We start from the raw sequence: 23,065 nt of genomic DNA, 5'->3' as shown, positions 1-23,065 counted from the left end.
TAACTGGATGAGGATGATGGTATGGCCTGACCGTGATAGTGATAATGAGCTAGGAGTTTTCCCCATTTTACTTGCACCCATCCAGTTCTTTCAATCAAATTTCAATCAAATGTATTTATATAGCCCTTCTTACATCAGTTGATATCTCAAAGTGCTGTACAGAAACCCAGCCTAAAACCCCAAACAGCAAGCAATGCAGGTGTAGAAGCACGGTGGCTAGGAAAAACTCCCTAGAAAGGCCAAAACCTAGGAAGAAACCTAGAGAGGAACCAGGCTATGAGGGGTGGCCAGTCCTCTTCTGGCTGTGCCGGGTGGAGATTATAATAGAACATGGCCAAGATGATCAAATGTTCATAAATGACCAGCATGGTCAAATAATAATAATCACAGTAGTTGTCGAGGGTGCAGCAAGTCAGCACCTCAGGAGTAAATGTCAGTTGGCTTTTTATAGCCGATCATTAAGAGTATCTCTACCGCTCCTGCGGTCTCTAGAGAGTTGAAAACAGCAGGTCTGGGACAGGTAGCAGGTCTGGGACAGGTAGCACGTCCGGTGAACAGGTCAGGGTTCCATAGCCGCAGGCAGAACAGTTGAAACTGGAGCAGCAGCACGGCCAGGTGGACTGCGGACAGCAAGGAGTCATCATGCCAGGTAGTCCTGAGGCATGGTCCTAGGGCTCAGGTCCTCCGAGAGAAAGAGAGAATTAGAGAGAGCATACTTAAATTCACACAGGACACCGGATAAGACAGGAGAAGTACTCCAGATATAACAAACTGACCCGAGCCCCCCGACACATAAACTAATGCAGCATAAATACTGGAGGCTGAGACAGGAGAGGTCAGGAGACACTGTGGCCCCATCCGATGATACCCCCGGACAGGGCAAAACAGGGAGGATATAACCCCACCCACTTTGCCAAAGCACAGCCCCCACACCATTAGAGGGATATCTTCAACCACCAACTTCCCATCCTGAGACAAGGCCGAGTAAAGCCCACAAAGATCTCCGCCACGGCACAACCCAAGGGGGGGCGCCAACCCAGACAGGAAGATCACGTCAGTGACTCAACCCACTCAAGTGACGCACCCCTCCTAGGGACGGCATGAAAGAGCACCAGTAAGCCAGTGACTCAGCCCCTGTAATAGGGTTAGAGGCAGAGAATCTGTGGAGAGAGGGGAACCAGCCAGGCAGAGACAGCAAGGGCGGTTCGTTGCTCCAGAGCCTTTCCGTTCACCTTCACACTCCTGGGCCAGACTACACTCAATCATATGACCCACTGAAGAGATGAGTCTTCAGTAAAGACTTAAAAGTTGAGACAGAGTCTGCGTCTCTCACATGGGTAGGCAGACCATTCCATAAAAATGGAGATCTATAGGAGAAAGCCCTGCCTCCAGCTGTTTGCTTAGAAATTCTAGGGATAATTAGGAGGCCTGCGCCTTGTGACCGTAGCGTACGTGTAGGTATGTACGGCAGGACCAAATCTGAAAGATAGGTAGGAGCAAGCCCATGTAATGCTTTGTAGGTTAGCAGTAAAATCTTGAAATCAGCCCTTGCCTTAACAGCAAGCCAGTGTATGGAGGCTAGCACTGGAGTAATATGATAATTTTTTGGGGTTCTAGTCAGGATTCTAGCAGCCGTATTTAGCACTAACTGAAGTTTATTTAGTGCTTTATCCGGGTAGCCGGAAAGTAGAGCATTGCAGTAGTCTAACCTAGAAGTAACAAAAGCATGGATTAATTTTTCTGCATAATTTTTGGACAGAAAGTTTCAGATTTTTGCAATGTTACGTAGATGGAAAAAAGCTGTCCTTGAAACAGTCTTGATATGTTCGTCAAAAGAGAGATCAGGGTCCAGAGTAACACCGAGGTCCTTCACAGTTTTATTTGAGACAACTTTACAACCATCAAGATTAATTGTCAGATTCAACAGAAGATCTCTTTGTTTCTTGGGACCTAGAACAAGCATCTCTGTTTTGTCCGAGTTTAAAAGTAGAACGTTTTCAGCCATCCACTTCCTTATGTCTGAAACACAGGCTTCTAGCGAGGGCAATTTTGGGGCTTCACCATGTTTCATTGAAATGTACAGCTGTGTGTCATCCGCATAGCAGTGAAAGTTAACATTATGTTTTCGAATGACATCCCCAAGAGGTAAAATATATAGTGAAAACAATAGTGGTCCTAAAACGGAACCTTGAGGAACACCGAAATGTACAGTTGATTTGTCAGAGGACAAACCATTCACAGAGACAAACTGATATCTTTCCGACAGATAAGATCTAAACCAGGCCAGAACTTGTCCATGTAGACCAATTTGGGTTTCCAATCTCTCTCAAAAAAAAGAATGTGGTGATCGATAGTATCAAAGGCAGCACTAAGGTCTAGGAGCACGAGGACAGATGCAGAGCCTCGGTCTGACCCCATTAAAAGGTACCTTCGCAAGTGCAGTCTCGGTGCTATGATGGGGTCTAAAACCAGACTGAAGCATTTCGTATACATTGTTTGTCTTTCCTACATAAGGGATACGAGTGGCATTTCCCGTATGGTTGATGAGGATCTCCATATTGCAAATGTACAGTCCCTTACCAGACGTCCACGGCCTCAGGTCGTCACCCAAGGCCCGGTCTTCCGGGAAGTCATCAAATAAAGTCTCTCGAACATTTGGTTTCCGCGTTACAAAATGTATACATTTTTGGACATTTTTCCGCTGTACCGGAAAATTCCACTAGATGGTGACTGGCTACTTATTGCAAATGGACAAAACATCACCAAATGGACATGGCCGTTTCTCGTAAACGGAAAAGACTTCGAAGACAACTCGGTGAGCACAGGTTTGGCCAAATGTGCTTTTAGTCCAGAAAAAATATGGCGTCAAGGCCTCAACGCTCTTTCAGTTAATGCCCATTTTCTGTGATTAAAGGTCGAAAACGGTAATACAGCGCAAATTTGACCGTGTCACGTCAAACTACATAAACCTACGGCGTAAGGAAAAAAAGAACCAGCCATTTATCTATCGTAATTTAAGTGAAATCGTTCAACGTCCGTTTGGTGATGGTTAAAGAAATGTTTTTTTCCCCCAAAAAAGTTATAGATCCAATTGCGGCGTGTTCAGGCGAATCCGTTAAGGCGGATTTCGGAGCTCTACATGATTTCTGTGATTTTTCTGTACTCACACACACACACACACACACACAAACAGTCAATGGGGAGTGACAGAGTCAGAGGCTTACAGACACACAGAGCCTGCAATAGTTATCTGCGTTTGAACTATCAAAAAACCTTCAGACCTAGAGCTCTGAAACTTTATATAGCTGTTCTAGAGCTTAAGTCGATAGTGCACGGTGAGTTATGTGGCTCTAGAATGTTCTCAGGCTGAGAAACAGCGTCGTCCATTTGCAATAACTTCAATTCATTTTGAACGTCGCGAAAATGATGACATTTAGAAAAGTCCCAGAATCACAAGACTACGTGCATTGAAACCGCCTCGGCCCATAGAGACAGACCCTAATGTTTCTGTCCGATAGCTGTTTCAGGGACCCCATAGCAACGCCCGGAAAAAGTAAATTTTGAGCACTAATTAAGGTCGCTGCTCGAGCTTCGAATGACCTATCAAGCCAAAATTTGGGTTCGCCTCAGCTAGGCCTACACAATGTCAGAACTGGACCCGCAGCTAGAACGTAACTAAACTTAGCAAAAAACTCACTGTCAACTGTGTTTATTTTCAGCAAACTTAACATGTGTAAATATTTGTGTGAACATAAGATTCAACAACTGAGACACAAACTGAACAAGTTCCACAGACATGTGACTAACATAAATGGTGGAAGAGTGGGGTAACATCTCACAGCAAGAACTGGCAAATCTGGTGCAGTCCATGAGATGCACTGCAGTACTTAATGCAGCTGGTGGCCACACCAGATACTGACTGTTACGTGATTTTGACCCCCCCCCCCCCCCCCTTTGTTCAGGGACACATTATTCCAAGGCACCTGCAAGTTCCCGGATATTTCTGGTGGGAATGGCCCTGGCCCTAGCCCTCACCCTCTGATCCAACAGGTCCTAGACGTGCTCAATGGGATTGCGATCTGGGCTCTTCGCTGGCCATGGCAGAACACTGACATTCCTGTCTTGCGGGAAATTATGCACAGAATGAGCAGTATGGCTGGTGGCATTGTCATGCTGGAGGGTCATGTCAGGATGAGCCAGCAGGAAGGGTACCACGTGAGGGAGGAGGATGTCTTCACCTGTAACGCACAGCGTTGAGATTGCCTGCAATGACAACAAGCTTAGTCCGATGATGCTGTGACACACCGCCACAGACCATAATGGACCCTCCACCTCCAAATCGATCTCGCTCCAGAGTACAGGCCTCGTGTAACGCTGATTCCTTTGACGATAAACGCGAATCCGACCATCACCCCTGTTGAGACAAAACCGCGACTCGTCAGTGAAGAGCACTTTTTGCCAGTCCTGTCTGGTCCAGCGACGGTGGGTTTGTGCCCATAGGCGACGTTGTTGCCGATGATGTCTGGTATGGACCTGCCTTACAACAGGCCTACAAGCCCTCAGTCCAGCCTCTCTCAGCCTATTGTGGACAGTCTGAGCACTGATGGAGGGATTGTGCGTTCCTGGTGTAGCTTGGGCAGTTGTTGCCATCCTGTACCTTTCCCACAGGTGTGATGTTTGGATGTACCGATCCTGTGCAGGTGTTGTTACACGTGATCTGCCACTGCGAGGACGATCAGCTGTCCGTCCTGTCTCCCTGTAGCGATGTCTTAGGACCCCATCTTCGAAAGACGGGGTCCTGAAAAACTGACATTTCTTTTCTCGCTGAGTTTACATGTTTTCAGTTTTTTGTCATGGTTTGAACAGAAGGCGCTGTGAATTATGGGCCTGCTCTGCAATATGTGATAGTTGGCTTCTAAACAATTTGGACAAAGTGGGTTTGGTGTCAGTATGTATCAGTTTGGTGTCAGAATGATATCTTAGTGACTGATGGACGCTGACTTTTGTCTGTTTCCAATATGTTTAAACAGTGAACCGTCACCAAATGGACAGACTGAAATCAACACTAAAAGTGTTAGCAAATGGTGTCCCCGTAGTCTCTAGGCCGTGCCGAGTTCAAGGAGATGCCCCACTTGACCGCAGCTCGCTCGGTCTGACCGCAGTGACCGTGCAAATAGCAGGCCCGGAATGAAGCCTGACTAGTAGTGATTTAATGATGCTTTGGACATATTGCGGCCTCTGGTCACACACAGACGCCATTTTCAATGGGCTCATCGGGGGGAGGTTGGGGTGGATAAACCACAGATTTATTCTAGCTGCGCTCGCCGGTTCATGTAGTCTGACACGTGAGTTCCTTTTTCTTTTTTGAGAAATTCCTTTTGCCACATTCAGGGTCACCTGTTCCTCTACAGATATCAACATGAAAAGATTGAATGGTCCCCTTCATATCCTAAAGGGGAAATGTGAACTTTACCATCAAGTAGGGCCGGACTCCCAAAATGTGGAGGCTTAAATCATCACAGAAAGGAAAACAAATGGCATCACCATAGTCTCTAGGCCGTGCTGAGTTCAACGAGATGCCCCACTTGACCGTAGCTCGCTCAGTCTGACTGCAGCGACCGTGCAAAAAAGTAGGCCCAAAATGAAGCCTGACCTAAATTTAAGGTGCTTTTGGGTGACAGCGGCAGAACCATTAAGGCTAGAAGCACAATTCCACCACAGGAACATTCCTAAGGTCCTCCCGATCTGTGCAAGCCTAACCGTGACCGTGTAAACAGGGTGTTTTTCTTCTAAAAGTTTACAATGACGTCTCTCCCCATAGGAATACATTGCCTGCTCCCCTAACTTCAACCTGATACCTATGTGGGTTATGATTGCCAAATCAAACTGTCTTCAATGACAATCCATCAGGCCACTATGAGGATTACCTGTGTTGATTCTAAGCTTCCTGGATCAACCGGAAGTGGTTAAATTGACCCTAAAAGTGGTTTTGATTTCACAACCTGCAGTTAGTGAAGAATACTGCATTCAACCCTCTATAAATCAGTCAGTTCTTAACGTAAAGTTTTTAAACTCAGGATTCTGTAAAAGCCTAACCCAATGAGGATATGTGTTTAATTTCCTGTGACAACCAGAAGTGCCTGAAATTGTGGTCATAGGAGCTGTTTCGAATGGGTTAAAATGGTCACATCTTTCCAACATGTCATATGTGTGATTAGACAACCCTTATGAACTGTAAATCAGTCAGTTCCCCCATCAGATGTCCAAGAAAAAACATTCATTTTGAACGTCGCGTAAATGACAACATTTAGAAAAGTCCCAGAATCACAATACTAGATGCATTGAAACCGCCTCGGCCCATAGAGACAGACCCTAAAGTTTCTGTCCGATAGCTCTTTCAGGGACCCCGTAGCAACGCCCGGAGAAAGTGCATTTTCAGAACTAATTAAGGTCGCTGCTCGGTCTCCGAATGACCTATCGACCCGAAACCCGGGATTCGGGGTTGCCTCAGCTAAGCCTACACATAATGTCAGAACTGGACCCACAGCTTGAATGTAACTATGTTTTTGATTTTTTTTATGGGTATAACAGAAGGCGCTATGAATTGTGGGCCAGGTCTGAAATATTCTAAAAGAGTTGGACCAAGTGAGTTTGGTGTCAGTATGTATAATTTTGGTGTCAGTATGATATCTTATTGACTGATGGCAGTATAATATATTGGCATTGTACATTTTATATTGCAAATGGACAGTGTACATTTCCAATGTATTTGAGGGATATACCATCACCAAATGGACATGCTGAAATCAACACAGAGCGATGGAGAGGAACAACTATCACTGCTCGACCATCCCGAGTTCAACAGGCCAGTCAATTGGGCAGTATATTAGACCATGTCCAATTCGTGATGGTAAATGCCCATTGTAAGACATTGCAAATGGACAGCCACGCACCTGGTAATCTGAACGGGTTACGAGGAGCTTATTTTGTATATGGCTCTAAATGTCTTCCATGGCGTGTCCCACTTCTCTATCATTGGACTAACGATGGAGAGGAACCACTATCACTGATCGTCCATCCCGAGTTCAACGAGCCAGTCAATTGGGCATTTCTGCAGTATATTAGACCATGTCCAATTCGTGATGGTAAATTCCCATTGTAAGACATTGCAAATGGACAGTTTACAACTTGTCAGTTTCCAATGTATTTAACCTCTTAGCGCTAGGGGTCAGAAAAAAATAAATAAAAAATTTAAATAACGTACCCAACGTAAATGGACATTTTCTCTGGCCCAGATCGTAGAATATGCATATAATTTACTGTGTTTTGGTATATTTCACTTGTGATTGCATGATTATAAATATTTTGGTATATGTTTTGGTATATTTCAATTGTGATTGCATGATTATAAATATTTGTAGTAATATTTTTGAATTTGGCGCCCTGCAATTCAGCGGTTGTTTAGGAAAGTGAACCCGTATTCGGTATCAGTAGCGCAGAAAAGTTAATGAGGGATTTTCCATCATCAAATGGACAGGCTGAAATCAACACCAACAAGTGTTGGTGTAGGCTCTATGTAGGCTCTATGCCTGGAAATACCTTTGTCCGGAGCAAAGGATCCCAATTTCAAACTCTCCAAAAAAGTGTTTAAAATTCAAAAAATGGGCAATAATGGATATTAACTGAACTCTGTCAGATTTATTTAAAATCAGGAATGAGCAAGGTCAGCTATACCATAAGACCCTCTTATTCATGTCCTCATTTACAACAAGACCACTCATGGTCTGTAAAGTTCTCTATTTTGATAGATTTAAACAAACAATATTGCAGTCACAACCATAAACTGTCAACTCTATCTACCTGATAGATTAAAATACATTTTGGTTCAAATATGTTACATTTAATTCGGTTTTAGAGTCATAAAGCAACTGAGGACAAAACTAAATCGCTACTGTGTATACCACTTGAATGCAGAAAAATTCAATTTTCGTCAACTCCGTAAAACATCAACTCCGTCAGAGTGCTGAAAGATCTGATAGAATGGTTGTTTTTTATTGGGGATTTTTACATTTATAATTTTCCATATTTTACAAATGTTTGTACTTAACTGTTTTGAGTATCTGTTGTCAACTCCACCATTAAGATCAATATTTTTGTGTGTGTCAATATTCTGAAAACATATTGAAATCACTGTTCTGCAACATGTGCTTAAAGGTGCAATATGCAGAAATTGCTCCGCCATGTCCTGGTTGCTAAAATCAAATAGTTGATCTAATTTCAGTTTGTAACAAACAAGCAATGTGAGTATAGAGAATCATTCAATGTACCATCTAAACTGCTGTGAAATATATTTTCAATAACCAAAAATAGTATTTTCAGCTGTTTGAAGCTGGTGTACAAAACCGAAAGTAAAAGACTCAAATGAAACTTATGAACAGGAAGCATAGAAAAAGCATAGAACAGATCTACCACTTGTTAGACTTGCTTTCAATGAGTGACAGACCTATAACTCACATTTCTATGTGAATTAGGTCGCCCAAAGAGTTACATATTGCAGCTTTAAACAAATGTAAGTATTTGCTGTGCTAGACCTAAGGGATAATGTTTGCTTTATAAATGTTATGTTCTAAATCTAGAAAACATGCCAAATTCTAAGGAAATTAGCCCTGGAGCATTTAATAGTGCATGTTTGGAGAATTGTATTACATATTTGAATAATCTAATGTTAGAATTAAACAACTGAGGCCTTAACACTTGTTGGACAATAATTGGAAAAATGAAATGCCTTTTATGGTGTCTGACGAAGTTGACAAATCTAGTTTATTTATTTATTTTTCTATAAAACGCAACTAAGTGGTTGTTCCTTTACATGGTGTGATAGCCGATACAGTGCATTCGGAAGTATTCAGACCCATTTACTTTTTCAACATTTTGTTACATTACAGCCTTATTCTAAAATGGATTCAATTGTTTTTTCCCCTTCATCGATCTAGACACAATACCCCATAAAGACAAAGCAAAAACTGGTTTAGAAATTTTTGCAAATGTATAATTTTTTTAATGAAATACGACATTTACATAAGTATTCAGACCCTTTACTCAGTACTTTGTTGAAGCACCTTTGGCAGCGATTACAGCCTCGAGTCTTCTTAGGTATGATGCTACAAGCTTGGCACACCTGTATTTGGGGAGCTTCTCCCATTCTTCTCTGCAGATCCTCTCAAGCTCTGTCAGGTTGGATGGGGAGCGTCGCTGAACAGCTATTTTCAGGTCTCTCCAGAGATGTTAGATCGGGTTCATGTCTGGGATCTGGCTGGGCCACTCAAGGACATTCAGAAACGTATCCCGAAGCCTCCCCTGCGTTGTCTAGGCTGTGTGCTTAGAGTCGTTGTCCTGTTGGAAGGTGAACCTTCGCCCCCAGTCTGAGTTCCTGAGCGCTCTGGAGCAGGTTTTCATCAAGAATCTCTGCTTTGCTCCGTTCATCTTTCCCTCAGTCCTGACTAGTCTCACCATACTTCACCATAGGGATAGTGATAGGTTTCCTCCAGACATGACGCTTGGCATTTAGTCCAGAGTTCAATCGTGGTTTCATCAGACCAGTGAATCTTGTTTCTCATGGTCTGAGTCTTTAGGTGCCTTTTGGCAACTCCAAGCGGGCTGTCATGTGCCTTTTACTGAGGAGTGGCTTCCGTCTGGCCAATCTATCATAAAGGCCTGATTGGTGGCGTGCTAGATGGTTGTCCTTCTGGAAGGTTCTCCCATCTCCACAGAGGAACTCCGGAGCTCTGTCAGCATGACCATTGGGTTCTTGGTCACCTCCCTAACCAAGGCCCTTCTCCCCAGATTACTCAGTTTGGCCGGGTGGCCAGCTCTAGGAAGAGTTTTGGTGGTTCCATACTTCTTCCATTTAAGAATGATGGAGGCCACTGTGTTCTTGGGGACCTTCAATGCTGCAGAAATGTTTTGGTATCCTTCACCAGATCTGTACCTCGACACAATCCTGTCTCGGAGCTCTATGGACAATTCCTTCGACCTCGTGGCTTGGTTTTTGCTCTGACATGCACTGCCAACTATGGGAGCTTATATAGACAGGTGTGTGCCTTTCCAAATCATGTCTAATCAATTGAATTTACCACAGGTGTACTCCAATCAACCTGTAGAAACATCTCAAGGATGATCAATGGAAACAGAATGCACCTGAGCTCAATTTTGAGTCTCATTGAAAAGGGTCTGAATACTTATGTAAATAAGGTATTTCTGTTTTTCATCCGTTTGCAAACATTTCTAAAAACCTGTTTTCACTTTGTCATTATGAGGTATTGTGTGTAGATTGATGAGGAAATAAATACATGTAATCCATTTTAGAATAAGACTGTAACGTAACAGAATGTGGAAAAAGTCAAGGGGTCTGAATACTTTCTGTATGCACTATACCTTGGTCTATCAAAATACACAGAAAATTATTAATATTAAGATATATTTGTCCCGGCTTTCAGGAATCCTGAAACTCTATAACAGCAACATTTTCTCTCAGCCTCATTGCAAAATGTCAGAGCCCTTGCACGGACCTTGCAAGGGGCCCCGCGAAACTGCGCTACGCCACTGGAGTGTGACTAGAAATCCACTGTGGGGATTACAGTAATATGAATGACATTACTGAGAGATGCTGCTTATGAACCTGAATGTCATCTGGCTGAATAAACATGTTTTGAGACTACTTGAGTGTGTGCGTGCAAAGACAAGAGCCAGACACAGGTTACTTTTTCCAACACATAAAAGGAAATATATGTGAAAAAACTGTTCATACTGAAGAACTTTATCATTGTAGACTATTTTACACTGGGGCAATCATATCATCAGTCATATTTCATATTCACGGTTATTCAGATGCACAAACTACCTCCTATTCCTTTGCAAAGACTTCACCTTGCAAAACGTAGTGTAAATATCCGTTCCATATAGTTATACAGTTGCAGAATACAAATCAGCATTAATCTTTCATTGATTAAACTTAATTAAAATACTCTCAGACAACACATTTCTGAAATGGCAAATCAGCAATCAGTTGTAATTTTATCCCCTCCCCTCTTGATTATCTTATACAACAAATCACAGACAATTTTGGTAGCACTTTATAATATCTACACGTAATAAAGCATTTAATGGATTAGTAAATAGTTCATTCATCGTTAATCCATTCCTAAGCTGTTTAATATAGGTCCTTTATTAACTCTTTAATAATAACTTGTCTTTTTGCGTGCCTCATCTAAAGTCTGGGCTATTTATACTTTATAAATACTTTGTTTTGAGTGCAGTATAATTTCTCACAAGAAGATGGACATGCCATTGGTAGAGACATTCCAGCAGTATCTGATGCTTCTTAAGGTCTCAAAATAGCCTAGAACATATCAATGGTAAAAGAATAGGCATAAAACAAAGGGATGTTAAAATAACTATATTGAACATTATTCACAAAAACTGTTGTGACACAACTGTTGCAAGGACTTGAGGAAGAGTTGTATTCAGAATGTTTTGCTGTTGTTAACATTGCGAATGCAAACCGACTTTATTTTTGCGAGGGTGGAGACTTTGCAAACCAGTACTCCCAATTTCTAATACATATGGACCCAGAACTTATTCACACAGCTGACGAAATTACGCAATATTTAATACGTGGATGGATAAATAGATGGAATAAAATTTTCAATATGTTTTATCTCTATTGTGTGCTTATTGTTTAACCATTGATATGTTCTAGGGGCCATTTTAAGGCCTTAAGGAGCATCAGATACTGCTGGAATGTCTCTACCAATGGCATGTCCATCTTCTTGTGAGAAATTATACTGCACTCAAAACATTAAAAGTATTTATAAAGTATAAATAGCCCACACTTTAGATGAGGCCATGCAAAAAGAGTTACTAATAATTAGTAAATGGTTTATAAGGTCCTATTTTAAACCATTTATGATCTTATGAATCATTAAATACTTAAAGTTGTGTATGAATAACTAGGTTACTTACATTTATTCATTTGTGAATCATTACTCCCACCTTTGTAAACTATTTACTAATCCATTAAATGCGTTATTATAAAGTTCTACCACACATTTGTTTTTACAAACACATTGATACCGTGGTCGATTTGGAAAAATCTGTTTTTAGAAATGTCATCTGAAATGCCAAGGTATGTGCATAGGTGTCAAGGTTCTTTTTGTTGGTTATTTCCTGTTCCCCTTGCTTCCTCCCTTGGTCAAGTGGAGTCTTCCAGACGTGTGGAATGTTGGTTTTCAGTTGGGAGGATGTTACAGCAGGACACTGGGGGAACACGGACAGACGGCATGGAAGCTTGCGAATGTCCAACATGCATGGGACCTCATTCAAATGTCTAAAACATTTATGGATTCATTTAGAAGAGACAGTACCCTGTCTGAGTGTGTGTATGAAGGGGAGAAGGGGATGGCTAGGGTTTTTATATATATATTTTTTAAGGCAAGTCAGTTAAGAACAAATTCTTATTTACAATGACAGCCTAACCCGGACGATGCTGGGCCAAATGTGGGCCACCCTATGGGATTCCCAATCACGGCTGGTTGTGATACAGCCTGGAATCGAACCAGGGTCTGTAGTGACGCCTCTAGCAGAGATGCAGTAGCTTGCGCCACTCGGGTGTAATAACATGTACAGTCAAAATGAACCAAGATGAAACTGAACTACATGAACAATAAGAGAGTGACAGAGAAAGATGATGTGAATGAAATAGACGATAATGGCTAATAAAGGAGAGGAGTAAAGGAGCAGATAAATAAAAGGTGTTGAGGATGACATCCAGATAAAAGGAGGCTGTGGTGTTTTTCTTCAGTCTGTCCAGAGAGAGAGGAAGAGAATACCCACAAACAGTAATTATAGTGCAGGGAAAGAACTACAAAAGAGGGACAGCTAAGAACTACAACATCCATGATGGGTGGGCTGATGGGGGCACAGACAGTCACATGATGTAGAAGGCTGCAGTGCACTACTGGGGAGGAGATACAGTACTGTCTCTTTAAAACAAACATCTGCAAAAATGTTGCCTCCTAGATAATACAGACATGACAATACTTATTTGTTTATACAACACTACGGCTAGGTAGTCTGTAAGGGCAGAGTTTGATTGGCTGCTGAAGGTCATGTGCAGTACACAGAGGTTTCTGATTGGTTGAGGTTCTTTTCTTTTCCGAAGGAATGATGGGAGTTTTCGCAGAGATGCATCGCCAGTGAGAAAGGGAGGAGGGAGGAGAGAAAGAGAGGAGTCATTGGAGGGGAGAGGGGGGGGTGGTGTCTATACAGGTACAGTGGACCCAGAAAGACACAGAGGGGAGGAGAGAAGGTGTTCCTTCCTATCCTCAGTAGACCCAGGACACAGGGATCCACTGTGCAGTGGTACAGACCAGGTCTATAGCCTCCTCTAGGTGTCTGATGGTCTCGTCTATCTCGTTGTTGATTATGGTCTGGTCAAAGTAATGGGCATAGGTCTTCTGAAGAATCTCTGACTCCTTCTGAAGACGCTGCAATGACTCATCCTACAGAGAGAGAGAAGGGGGGTGAGAGAGACCTAATGAGACAGATGTCTTACCAATAAAGCACCATTAAATTAAACTGACAGAACGAGGGAGGGTATAGAGTGGATGGGTAGGGATTCAGGACAGTTCTTTGCTTGGCCTGGTGTTAAAGAAGGAATAGTAACCCTCACTCAGAGAAAGGAGTGAGCTGGTTTACTGAGGCAATATACTGTACAACACAATAGAGCACTACTGACTATGGCCAGCGTTTTCTCCACTCATACTTACTGGCAGCTTCCTGCACCACCTGGGGAGCTGAGAGCCATGCAACGGAACGCAAGAGAAACGGAAAAACTGAATCTCACACACAGCATGCAAAATAAATGAATGAAGAAAGTGATGAGAGAAGAAAATGGAGTGCAGAAAAAAGAAAAGTGGCTACAGCTGCAGACCGTTCCAATATTACAACAAAAAGGTTGACAATCTGTGTGTGTGTACGTCTTACCTCGTTGATGCCAGGGGTGATGGTTGGCGCGGCGATGAAAACAACGTAGGGAGCAAACTCTGCTGTCCGCAGGACCTTCAAGGCCTAATGGAGAATAGGTTCCAGGTCAGCTGGCCTGTGTGTTTGTGACTGTGTATTATGCCTGAGAAGACCCTCTGTGTTCACAAGCACAAGTGGAAAATACACTCTCCCACCCACCTGTGGCTCTACGTCCAGTATGGAGATGAGTCCCTGCTCGTGGATCTGGCGAATGGTCTCTAGCCGCGTGCCGTACATGGCGTCCTCGTGACTACCGTACTCCAGGTAGTCATTGTTACTGATGTCCTGCATCATCTGGTCATGTGACACAAAGTAGTAGTTCTTCCCGTTCTCCTCGTCCTTCTTAGGAAGTCTGGTCGTATCTGAGGAGGGAGGAAGGGAGAGATGAAAGGGGGAGGGGGAGGGGGGGGGTTTGAGTAAGAACGATAATCACAATGGATGGTCAAAGTGAGTCAGTGACTGTGTCGTCCGTGAAATGGGGTAGGCAAGTGTGTGTGTGTGTGTGTGTGTGTGTGTGTGTGTGTGTGTGTGTGTCTTACGTGGGATGGGGTAGGCAAATCTGTCAGGGTGTTTTGTGATGAGTGTGTTCTTGATGTGTCTTCTGCCCACTCCATGGGCACCTTTGGAAGACAGAGCAGTCAGAACGCAATACGAGCACACTACCTAATACCGTTAGCCAATACGTCACAACCCTCTATAGTATGCTAGTATGGATACTTGTACTTACCTAACAAGACTAGTGTTTTCCTCTTAAACGCAGGCAGTTTCACAACTTCTTCATACGTGACGAGATCTAGTTGGTCGAATACTGGAAAAAGAGGACGGAGGAAAGAGAGAGGGATAGTGAGATACTGTGAAGGAGAGGTGCAGACAGACTTCCATAGTAGTCGCTTACATTGGGAGAACACAGGACCCTAACAGTGAGGTGGCACTATAGGACAGAGAGAATGTCTGTGACAGTTAGTTGTTAATGGAGAAAATTATAGCCTGGGTACTGTTTCAACAACACTATATCAACATCTGGGAATGACAAGGACAAGGTGGCTAAAAGAGGAACAGCCTAGCACCCAGGCTAGTCATGAGATGAAGGAGTAGACATATTGTCTCTGACAGTTGGGAGATAATGAACTATGATGTTACAAGGATAAATAGAGCCTGAACTTCTCCTTGGAGTCGTATAAGTTCAATGGCGTGTATGTTCTTAAACCTGACACCATTAAATCAAATAGCTAAATCTGAGGAGTAATTTATCCTAACCCAGGCTAATGCCCTAATCGAATGAGATGGAGAGATTTGGGATAAGACTGTTACATTTGGCAAACAGGGAGGGAGAATATTCTCAATGTTTTGCTTCTACTCTGAGGTTACACAGACTTTGTAGCTGTTAGGGTAAAACTGCAGAGCTGGTGAACGACCATTATGTTTAAGTGAATAACGCAGTGATACCACAATGTATGTGTGTGTTACGTTTTTACATTTTTGGAAATAAACAATGGGATAGATGGATGGACAGATGGAAGGGGGTGAGCTGAATAAGATGGAGGAGAGAACAAAGGACACAGTACTGGACACTCATGGGAGTCTGTACAGCATTAGCATGTGTCCTTAACCTACCTACAGTGGAGGGTACTGCGGTGACATGTCACCTCTACGGTGACATGAACCTAACAGCTGTGTGTGTGTGTGTGTGTGTGTGTGTGTGTGTGTGTGTGTGTGTGTGTGTGTGTGTGTGTGTGTGTGTGTGTGTGTGTGTGACTGACATGGGAAATACAACACCAGGAGCAACATGTATTCTCTCTGGAATAGAATGGTCTCTCCTGCTATCTCTCCACTCCTTTTTCTCTTATCCTTGCTCTTTCATCCCTCTCTCTCTCTATATATATATCTAATGGCTGAGGAGGGCTCACTCTCTCCTGCTTCCTGCTTTCTCTGCTGCTCTGTTCTTATTGTCTGGAATGTGTCCTTGACCTTAAGCCGACCTATAACCTTGTGCACCATGTGTCACATTCTGAGAAAGATATTCAGGGGTATCAAATGGGGACTCTTCCCTGGGGCAGATGTACCATGTTAAAATACAACTGACTAGATCTGAAACACTCAACACCAAAATAAACTAAATATATGGGTGAGGAAGAAAACATAAAAAAAACAATCTATGTTCTTTCCGTTTTGTGCTGGATCTCTGTTGCTCTGAGCGAGAAAACAGAAACAAAACGGAAACGTTGGGACTGACACCTGGTGAACTAAAGGGTTAATAACAACGCAAATGGAAAAAGAGAAACAAAGTGAAAGAGAATCAGACCAAACCAAAAGAGGCGTTAGCTAGCCAGATACCATCACTGGTTGTTACTTACATGCAGAGGCCATTTTGAAGGGGACAGCGTGAGAGATGGACAGGGTCATAACATGGTTCAGTTACACAACAATACAGTAGTTACTATACATACAGCAATACAACAATACAACACTGCAGCAGCAAAGCGCTGATGCACTGACTACTTTAAATTAGTCACCCAACAGAGTAGGATGAAGTTGCTCATAGACGATGATCTAGGGTCAGTATTGTATTTCTTCCCTTAATGGTTAGGGTTCGGATTTGGGCAGGGCATATTGACCTGAGATCTGTGTCTAAAGGGCAACTTCTACCCAGAGCACCACACTCTGGCCTCTTGAGGAGGGAAAGTAGGAAAGATGCATCTTTCTAGAATTAGAATGACTCCAGGCCCATAGGCCTTGTACAATGAACATGCTGCTAGCTATCCACCACATCACTTCTCATCCTCACACTAACTGTACCTGAGGAGAATGAGACGACATTCAAAATCAGACTATAGTTCATGCAAAACAAACTATATGAGAGACTCCGATATGAATGCTTAGAGCGCAAGCAAAAAATGTAAAGCAAAATTATAGCATGCTTTGCTGTTACTCGGAGAAGCAATATGAACATTCACAGTTGGTTCTTTACACATACAGCTTGCATGCATTTCTGGTATCATGCACTTGTAAGTTACATATGCACAAAGATCATGCCCCCAAAACAGGCTAACCTCTCACCATTACCAATAACAAGAGGTTAGAATATTTTTTTGGGGGGGAGGGAGTTGATATTTTCTCTTTCTCACTCATTTTTTACCATTCATTCATGATTATCTGAAATCATGGTAGCATCCACATTAATGTAAAAGGGTTCAGAAACATATTCTATTCTTATTTACAACAAAAGTGCCTCCAAAATGACAATACATGATTTACCATTCATTTCTATTGGGCACAACATAATCCGAAACATAACCAAAACAAACAGCAAATGCATCTAACAAGTGTGTAGTCACAAGCTAGTCACAATGTAGTCATTGCGTGCTAGGAATACGGGACCGAATATTAAAAGGTTTAGCTTCACTGTCCAAATAAATACGTAGGGAAGTTAGTCAAGAGAAGTGGGCTTTATCTAGATCTGGACCTGAAACACTCATTCAGGTTCCCAGCTACATTCATCTGTGTAAGCCTGAGTTGTTCTGGGAGTGCCCAGGCTTCACCATCATTTGAAACCCAGTTAAAGGGCAAAGATTGAGCAGTCATGAAACTTAATGTGGGGCAGGCAGGTCAGGGCTGTGTATATCTGCAACAGACAGTTCATGCTGCCAACTTCGCCAGTGGCCCGATACTCCTCCCTCTCTCTCCCCATCTCATTCCAGCTCTATAGCTCGGCTCCCATCTTCCCCAGTACCTCCCCTAACCCTCTCTTTCCTTCTACCAACCCCTCTTAACTCTGCAAGTCCTCTCCATGGCCCCTTCCCTTCCACCTCCTTTTCACCCTCCCTCCCCCTCTTACTGGTTAATGGTGTCACTTGAGCCGCTGCAGTCCTAACACAGACACACATGGCAGTGGCAGTTTCTCCTGCACATTGGCCTGGTCTGTTGAGACAGCCACCTTGCGATCACGGACACCCGAGATCCACAGACACAATATTTGCTGCCCTCTACATCTCACACACTGTGTTCAACTATCCATAGGAAATAAGAGGCTTTGGTGGCGACACAAAGTAGGTTTGAGGCATTCAATGTGGGCTACTGTCTTTAATGTGGTGAGTGTCTAAGGCACTTTGGAACACACTCTCAATCCCAAACCCTCTCACACACAACCACACATGTATATTCACATGCGAACAAGACATTAATGTGCATGCACGCCACAGGAGGCTGCTGAGGGGAGGACGGCTCATAATGGCTGGGACGCGAAAAATCAAATGGCATCAAACACATGGAAACAATATTAAGGTGCCACCAACCTCCTGTGATGCACTCACGTGCAGCATACACACTTGTACTGTACATGTCAACTTGATAACTACACACTCACCCTCATATTTAAGCTTGCCCTTGTGCCCTAGCACCAGGTCTCACTGCTATGACTATGTCACTGGAGCCAGCAGAGGTTACAAGGTTCTGTTACCTGAATTCCCTGCTCTCCATGCCCTCCCTGCCCCCAGATTCCCTCCCTCTCCCTCATACCCGCATGCCACCTTCTCACACACGTGAGACTCTCACAATTCATGCAGTAACAGCTGAGGAACATTTTGAATGGATGTGAGTGAGTATGTACCTTCTTTGTGCTTGGTCAGGTATTTGTGAGAGAGAGTGTGTGTGTGTGTACCTGCGTTGTGCTTGGCCAGGTACTTGTCTTTGTACTGCTTCTTCTTCTTGCCAAACCAGGTACAGCTGGCCTGCTGCTCCTGCTTAGTCTTCTCCATGGCTATACATGCCACACGCCTGTAAACACGGCGGGAAATACACCCAATAAAACTCAATCATCTGCTCAAACATTCAAGGCTTTCTTTGGGTTCTTCGAGGGTGCATTCTGGGAGCTTAGATCAGGTTCTCTCTAAATATGGGTTCTGTGTTAAATTACTCTACATTCTAAAGGCTTTAGCTTGTCAGTTCTGGAGCTGGTTTGTAAGTCTGAATGATTCTCTAGATGGACATCTGGGTTATATCACGTCGTGTGTCTCCTCATTGTGTGTGTCTCCTCACCACTCCTGGAGTTCTGGTGAGGGTATGAGCCCTGCAGTTCCATTTTTGGTGTTCTCCAGTTTGCCCTGCCACCAGTTGTGGTCGTCTTTACTGATGATCTGGATGATGTCACCAACCCGGAAGGGAATCCCGGCCTCCTTGCATGGGATGAGGTCATCTCTGGAGGGGTCATACTCAAACTGGGCCCTCACATAGATCTGTGACACACAGACAGGGGTAAGAGGTTAGAGTTCACGACAGAATGAGATAAATTAGTCACTGATGAGGTAGGGGCGAGGGTGAGGGAGAGAAAAAGAGGGAGGTAGAGAGGGCTAGAGAGAGACAGCGAGAGAGAGCAGTTGTGTTGAGATGGGATGGGCATTATTTCCTGTGACGCCCGGTCGCCAGGTTGGAGACATGGAGACGGAGGAGTGGCGTGTGGCTATATAGACTAATGGGTTGCCAGATTGGAGACCTTTCCCTATGGGTAGTTCTACCTCACAGGGGACAAAATATATAAATAGCCTCTCTCTCCGGTTGCCAGGTTGGACACCTGTCCCTATGGGCTGTAGGCAGTAGTGTGCGTATGTCGCTGCCTGTTCGTATCTCACAGGGGAATAATACAAAACATAAGTTGTGGTATAAATGAGCCTCTCTTTTCTGAGGCAGTAAACTGATATGCAGTGCCTTCAGAAGGTATTCACACCCCTTGACCTTTTCCACATTTTGCTGTGTTACAGACAGAATTTAAAATGGATTAAATTGAGATTTTGTGTCACTGGCCTACACACCATACCCAATAATGTCAACGTGGAATATTGTTTTTCGAAATGTTTACTAATTAATTAAAAATGAAAAGCTGAAATGTCTTGAGTCAATAAGTATTCAACCCCTTGGTTATGGCAAGACAAAATACGTTCAGGAGTAAACATTTGCGTAACAAGTCACATAATAACTTCCATGGACTCTGTGTGCAATAATAGCATTTAACATGATATTTGAATGACTACCTCATCTCTGTACTCCACACATACAATTAATTACCTGTAAGGTCCCTCAGTCGAGGAGTGAATTTCAAACAGATTCAACCACAAAGACCAGGGAAGTAAAATAAAAATAAATGTAAAAAAATCAGACATTGATTATCCCTTTCAGCATGGTGCAGTTATTAATAACACTGTGGATGGTGTATCAATACACCCAGTCACTACAAAGATACAGGCGTCCTTCCTAACTCAGTTGCCCGAGAGGAAGGAAACCGTTCAGGGATTTTACCATAAGGCCAATGGTGACTTTAAAACAGTTAGAGTTTAATGGCTCTGATAGGAGAAAACTGCGGATGGATCAACAACATTGTAGTTACTCCACAATACTAAACTAATTGACTGAGTGAAAAGAAGGAAGACTGTACAGAATTCAAATATACCAAACATGCATCCTGTTTGCAACAAGACACTAAATAATGCAAAAAATTTGGCAAAGCAATTCACTTTTTGTCCGGAATGCAAAATGTTATGTTTGGGTCAAATCCAATCTAACACATTACTGAGTACCACTCTCCATATTTTCAAGCATAGTGGTGGCTGCATCGTGTTATGGGTATGCTTGTAATCGTTAAAGACTGGGGAGTTTTTCAGGTAAAAAAGAAACGGAATGGAGCTAAGCACAGGCAAAATCCTAGAGGAAAACCGGGTTCAGTCTGCTTTCCACCAGACACATTCACCTTGTAGCCAAATCTACACTGGAGTTGCTTACCAAGAAGACAGTGAATGTTCCCGAGTTACAGTTTTAATAAAAATCTACTTGAAAATGTATGGCAAGATCTGAAAATGGTTGTCTAGCAATGATCAACAACCAATTGAGATGATTTTTGAAAATAATAAATGGCCAAATGTTGTACAATCCAGGTGTGGGAAGCAGAAAGACTCACAGCTGTAATCGCTGCCAAAGGTGCTTCTACAAAGTATTGTGAATACTCATGTAAATGAGATATTTCTGTATTTAACTTTCAATACATTTGCAAAAATGTCTAAAAACATATTTTCATTTGTCATTATGGGGTATGGTGCGTAGATTGGTAAGAAATCAATTTAATCCATTTTGAATTCAGGCTGTAACACAACGAAATGTGGAATAAGTCAAGGGGAATGAATACTTTCTGAAGGCTCTGTAAATGGCACAGGGATCGTTAACACAGGGTTTTCTCTTTAGAATCCGCCATAGGTCTTGTTAAATCACAATCTACATTTTCTGTATCACTGACTTATTTAGCATACCTTTACGACCTGACTACCAGTCTTGTGCTACCATTCTTGTCTGATAAAGTAAGATGTATGAGGCAATATGTTGATTTCATTCATTTTCTCAGAGAATTGTATTGAGACCTTATGATAATGCATTTTGAATAAAGTTTGACTAGACTTTTTACAACAATCCAAACACTATGGTTTTGCATTGTAGTTTTAGTGGTCTGAGTCTAAGTTAGATTGCACTGTACGGGATGGTGTTTTGGTTACAAACTATTGCTATTACAGTCATCTAAAAGGAATATCTATGGTTTAGCCATAGAGATAAACATTTCCTAGGATGTCTGCTGTTTTTATCTCTATGGTTTAGCACTATGGAGGCTACATTATATCTTACCTTGATGGACATTTTATCCTTGATTGGAGGTCTGGGTACGACCATCTAGGATGTGAAAGCATCACACACATCATGCAGTAAAATGACTACGGAGTGTCTACACACACAGTATGGTGAGCAGAGCGCGGGGGAGATGGAGAATGTTAAGCGTTAACTACTTTTGTGATGGTGATGGGAGGGGATTGACATGGATGATGCCACTTCAGTGTTGGAGATCAACTCGACTTTACTTCAGTTCATTGCGATGAATTGAAGTTTTCATTTCGTGAATAGGCTATTGCTGTCGATGAGAATTGTACAAATCACAAATAAAAAGTTCAATTCATCCCCTGAAAGGAGTTGAAATGGAATTGACCCCAACCCTGGTTATGACGACGAGACAGGTCCGTTGGAATGCTTTTTAACACGCATTTCTTCCTTCTTCCTGGCTTGATTTTAAAAGATCTGAAATGACTGGATTGGTGAAAGACATGGAAGAGCTTTAACCTATCCAACACTGTCAGATCAGTGATCTATGTTATGGGTTTCAAACATAATGGTCATATTTGATGATTATGTCACATAGTGATGGGCGAGATTATAGGAGGCTTGGGGGGGTCAGTACCCCCCCCCCCCCCCCAACAAAAAACTGTCCAATCCCGCCTATGCATGCATCTTAGTTATCTGAGTAGAGAATGACTGTGTAATGCTGTTTAATGTGTGACTGTGCAGTTCAGTGCTGTAACTGCAGCCATGTCTCTGTGTGAGACAGTGCTACTGTGGGCGGCCTCTACCGGTGGAATCTACACACTGCATGTATGCAATGTCACTATCCTTGGTTAGGTTCAGCCTTTGCTTAAGTTTATTAGATTAAGCTAAAGTCAAGTTATTTGTTGGGTTTCCGTTGGTATATGGGTTTAGGATGGGTGTTTGAGTCTACACAGACAGACAGTGATGGTGTTTCTTTTGGTTTGGGGTTCACAAAGACAACAATAGAGGGTGATGGAGGGTTATGACCACTGTTTTAACAATGCCTCTGTCCTTAGTTTACAGCTAGGATTGTACTTATCCTTACTAACTGGGTATATACTCTTGAGTTACACAGTTAGTCACCAGCTATCGTCCTATAGGCCCACAGGGTGAGCAGACTTAAATCCCAAACCAGCATGTACTATATCTACTAGCCATCAACAATAATCATAGACACCTTGATAAGTAGAGTCAGGGGTGTTATTGCTGGGCTGGAACAAAAGCCTGTACTACCCTATAGCCATCAAGGACCAGGGCTGGTGATCACCAGTCTACTAAATGATCTGATTTTGGAATGCCCAATCACAATCTGTTATGT

At 42.8% G+C, this 23,065-nt stretch overlaps 1 protein-coding gene across 17 annotated transcripts in view; it reads right to left on the bottom strand.

Annotated features, from left to right (window-relative positions):
* Positions 1–10,756: 10,756 nt before the first annotated feature.
* caska (calcium/calmodulin-dependent serine protein kinase a) overlaps positions 10,757–23,065 on the bottom strand; it is a 228,309-nt gene continuing 216,000 nt past the window's right edge. For 7 of the 17 annotated variants that reach the window (XM_071340848.1, XM_071340853.1, XM_071340851.1 and 4 more), the window contains 8 exons: positions 21,739–21,783; positions 19,117–19,313; positions 18,740–18,855; positions 14,810–14,890; positions 14,622–14,702; positions 14,242–14,444; positions 14,044–14,127; positions 10,757–13,559 (listed from right to left, as the gene is read on the bottom strand). In XM_071340848.1, coding sequence (XP_071196949.1) covers positions 13,383–13,559; positions 14,044–14,127; positions 14,242–14,444; positions 14,622–14,702; positions 14,810–14,890; positions 18,740–18,855; positions 19,117–19,313; positions 21,739–21,783 — 984 coding nt within the window. In that variant the 3' untranslated portion in view covers positions 10,757–13,382. The remainder of the gene's footprint in view (positions 13,560–14,043; positions 14,128–14,241; positions 14,445–14,621; positions 14,703–14,809; positions 14,891–18,739; positions 18,856–19,116; positions 19,314–21,738; positions 21,784–23,065) is intronic. The other 10 variants (XM_071340852.1, XM_071340862.1, XM_071340859.1 and 7 more) reach the window with 3 other exon arrangements.

Source organism: Salvelinus alpinus, chromosome 14 (assembly GCF_045679555.1).
Source record: "Salvelinus alpinus chromosome 14, SLU_Salpinus.1, whole genome shotgun sequence".
Classification (NCBI taxonomy): domain Eukaryota; kingdom Metazoa; phylum Chordata; class Actinopteri; order Salmoniformes; family Salmonidae; genus Salvelinus; species Salvelinus alpinus.
This window is presented reverse-complemented; position numbering and strand designations above follow the sequence as displayed.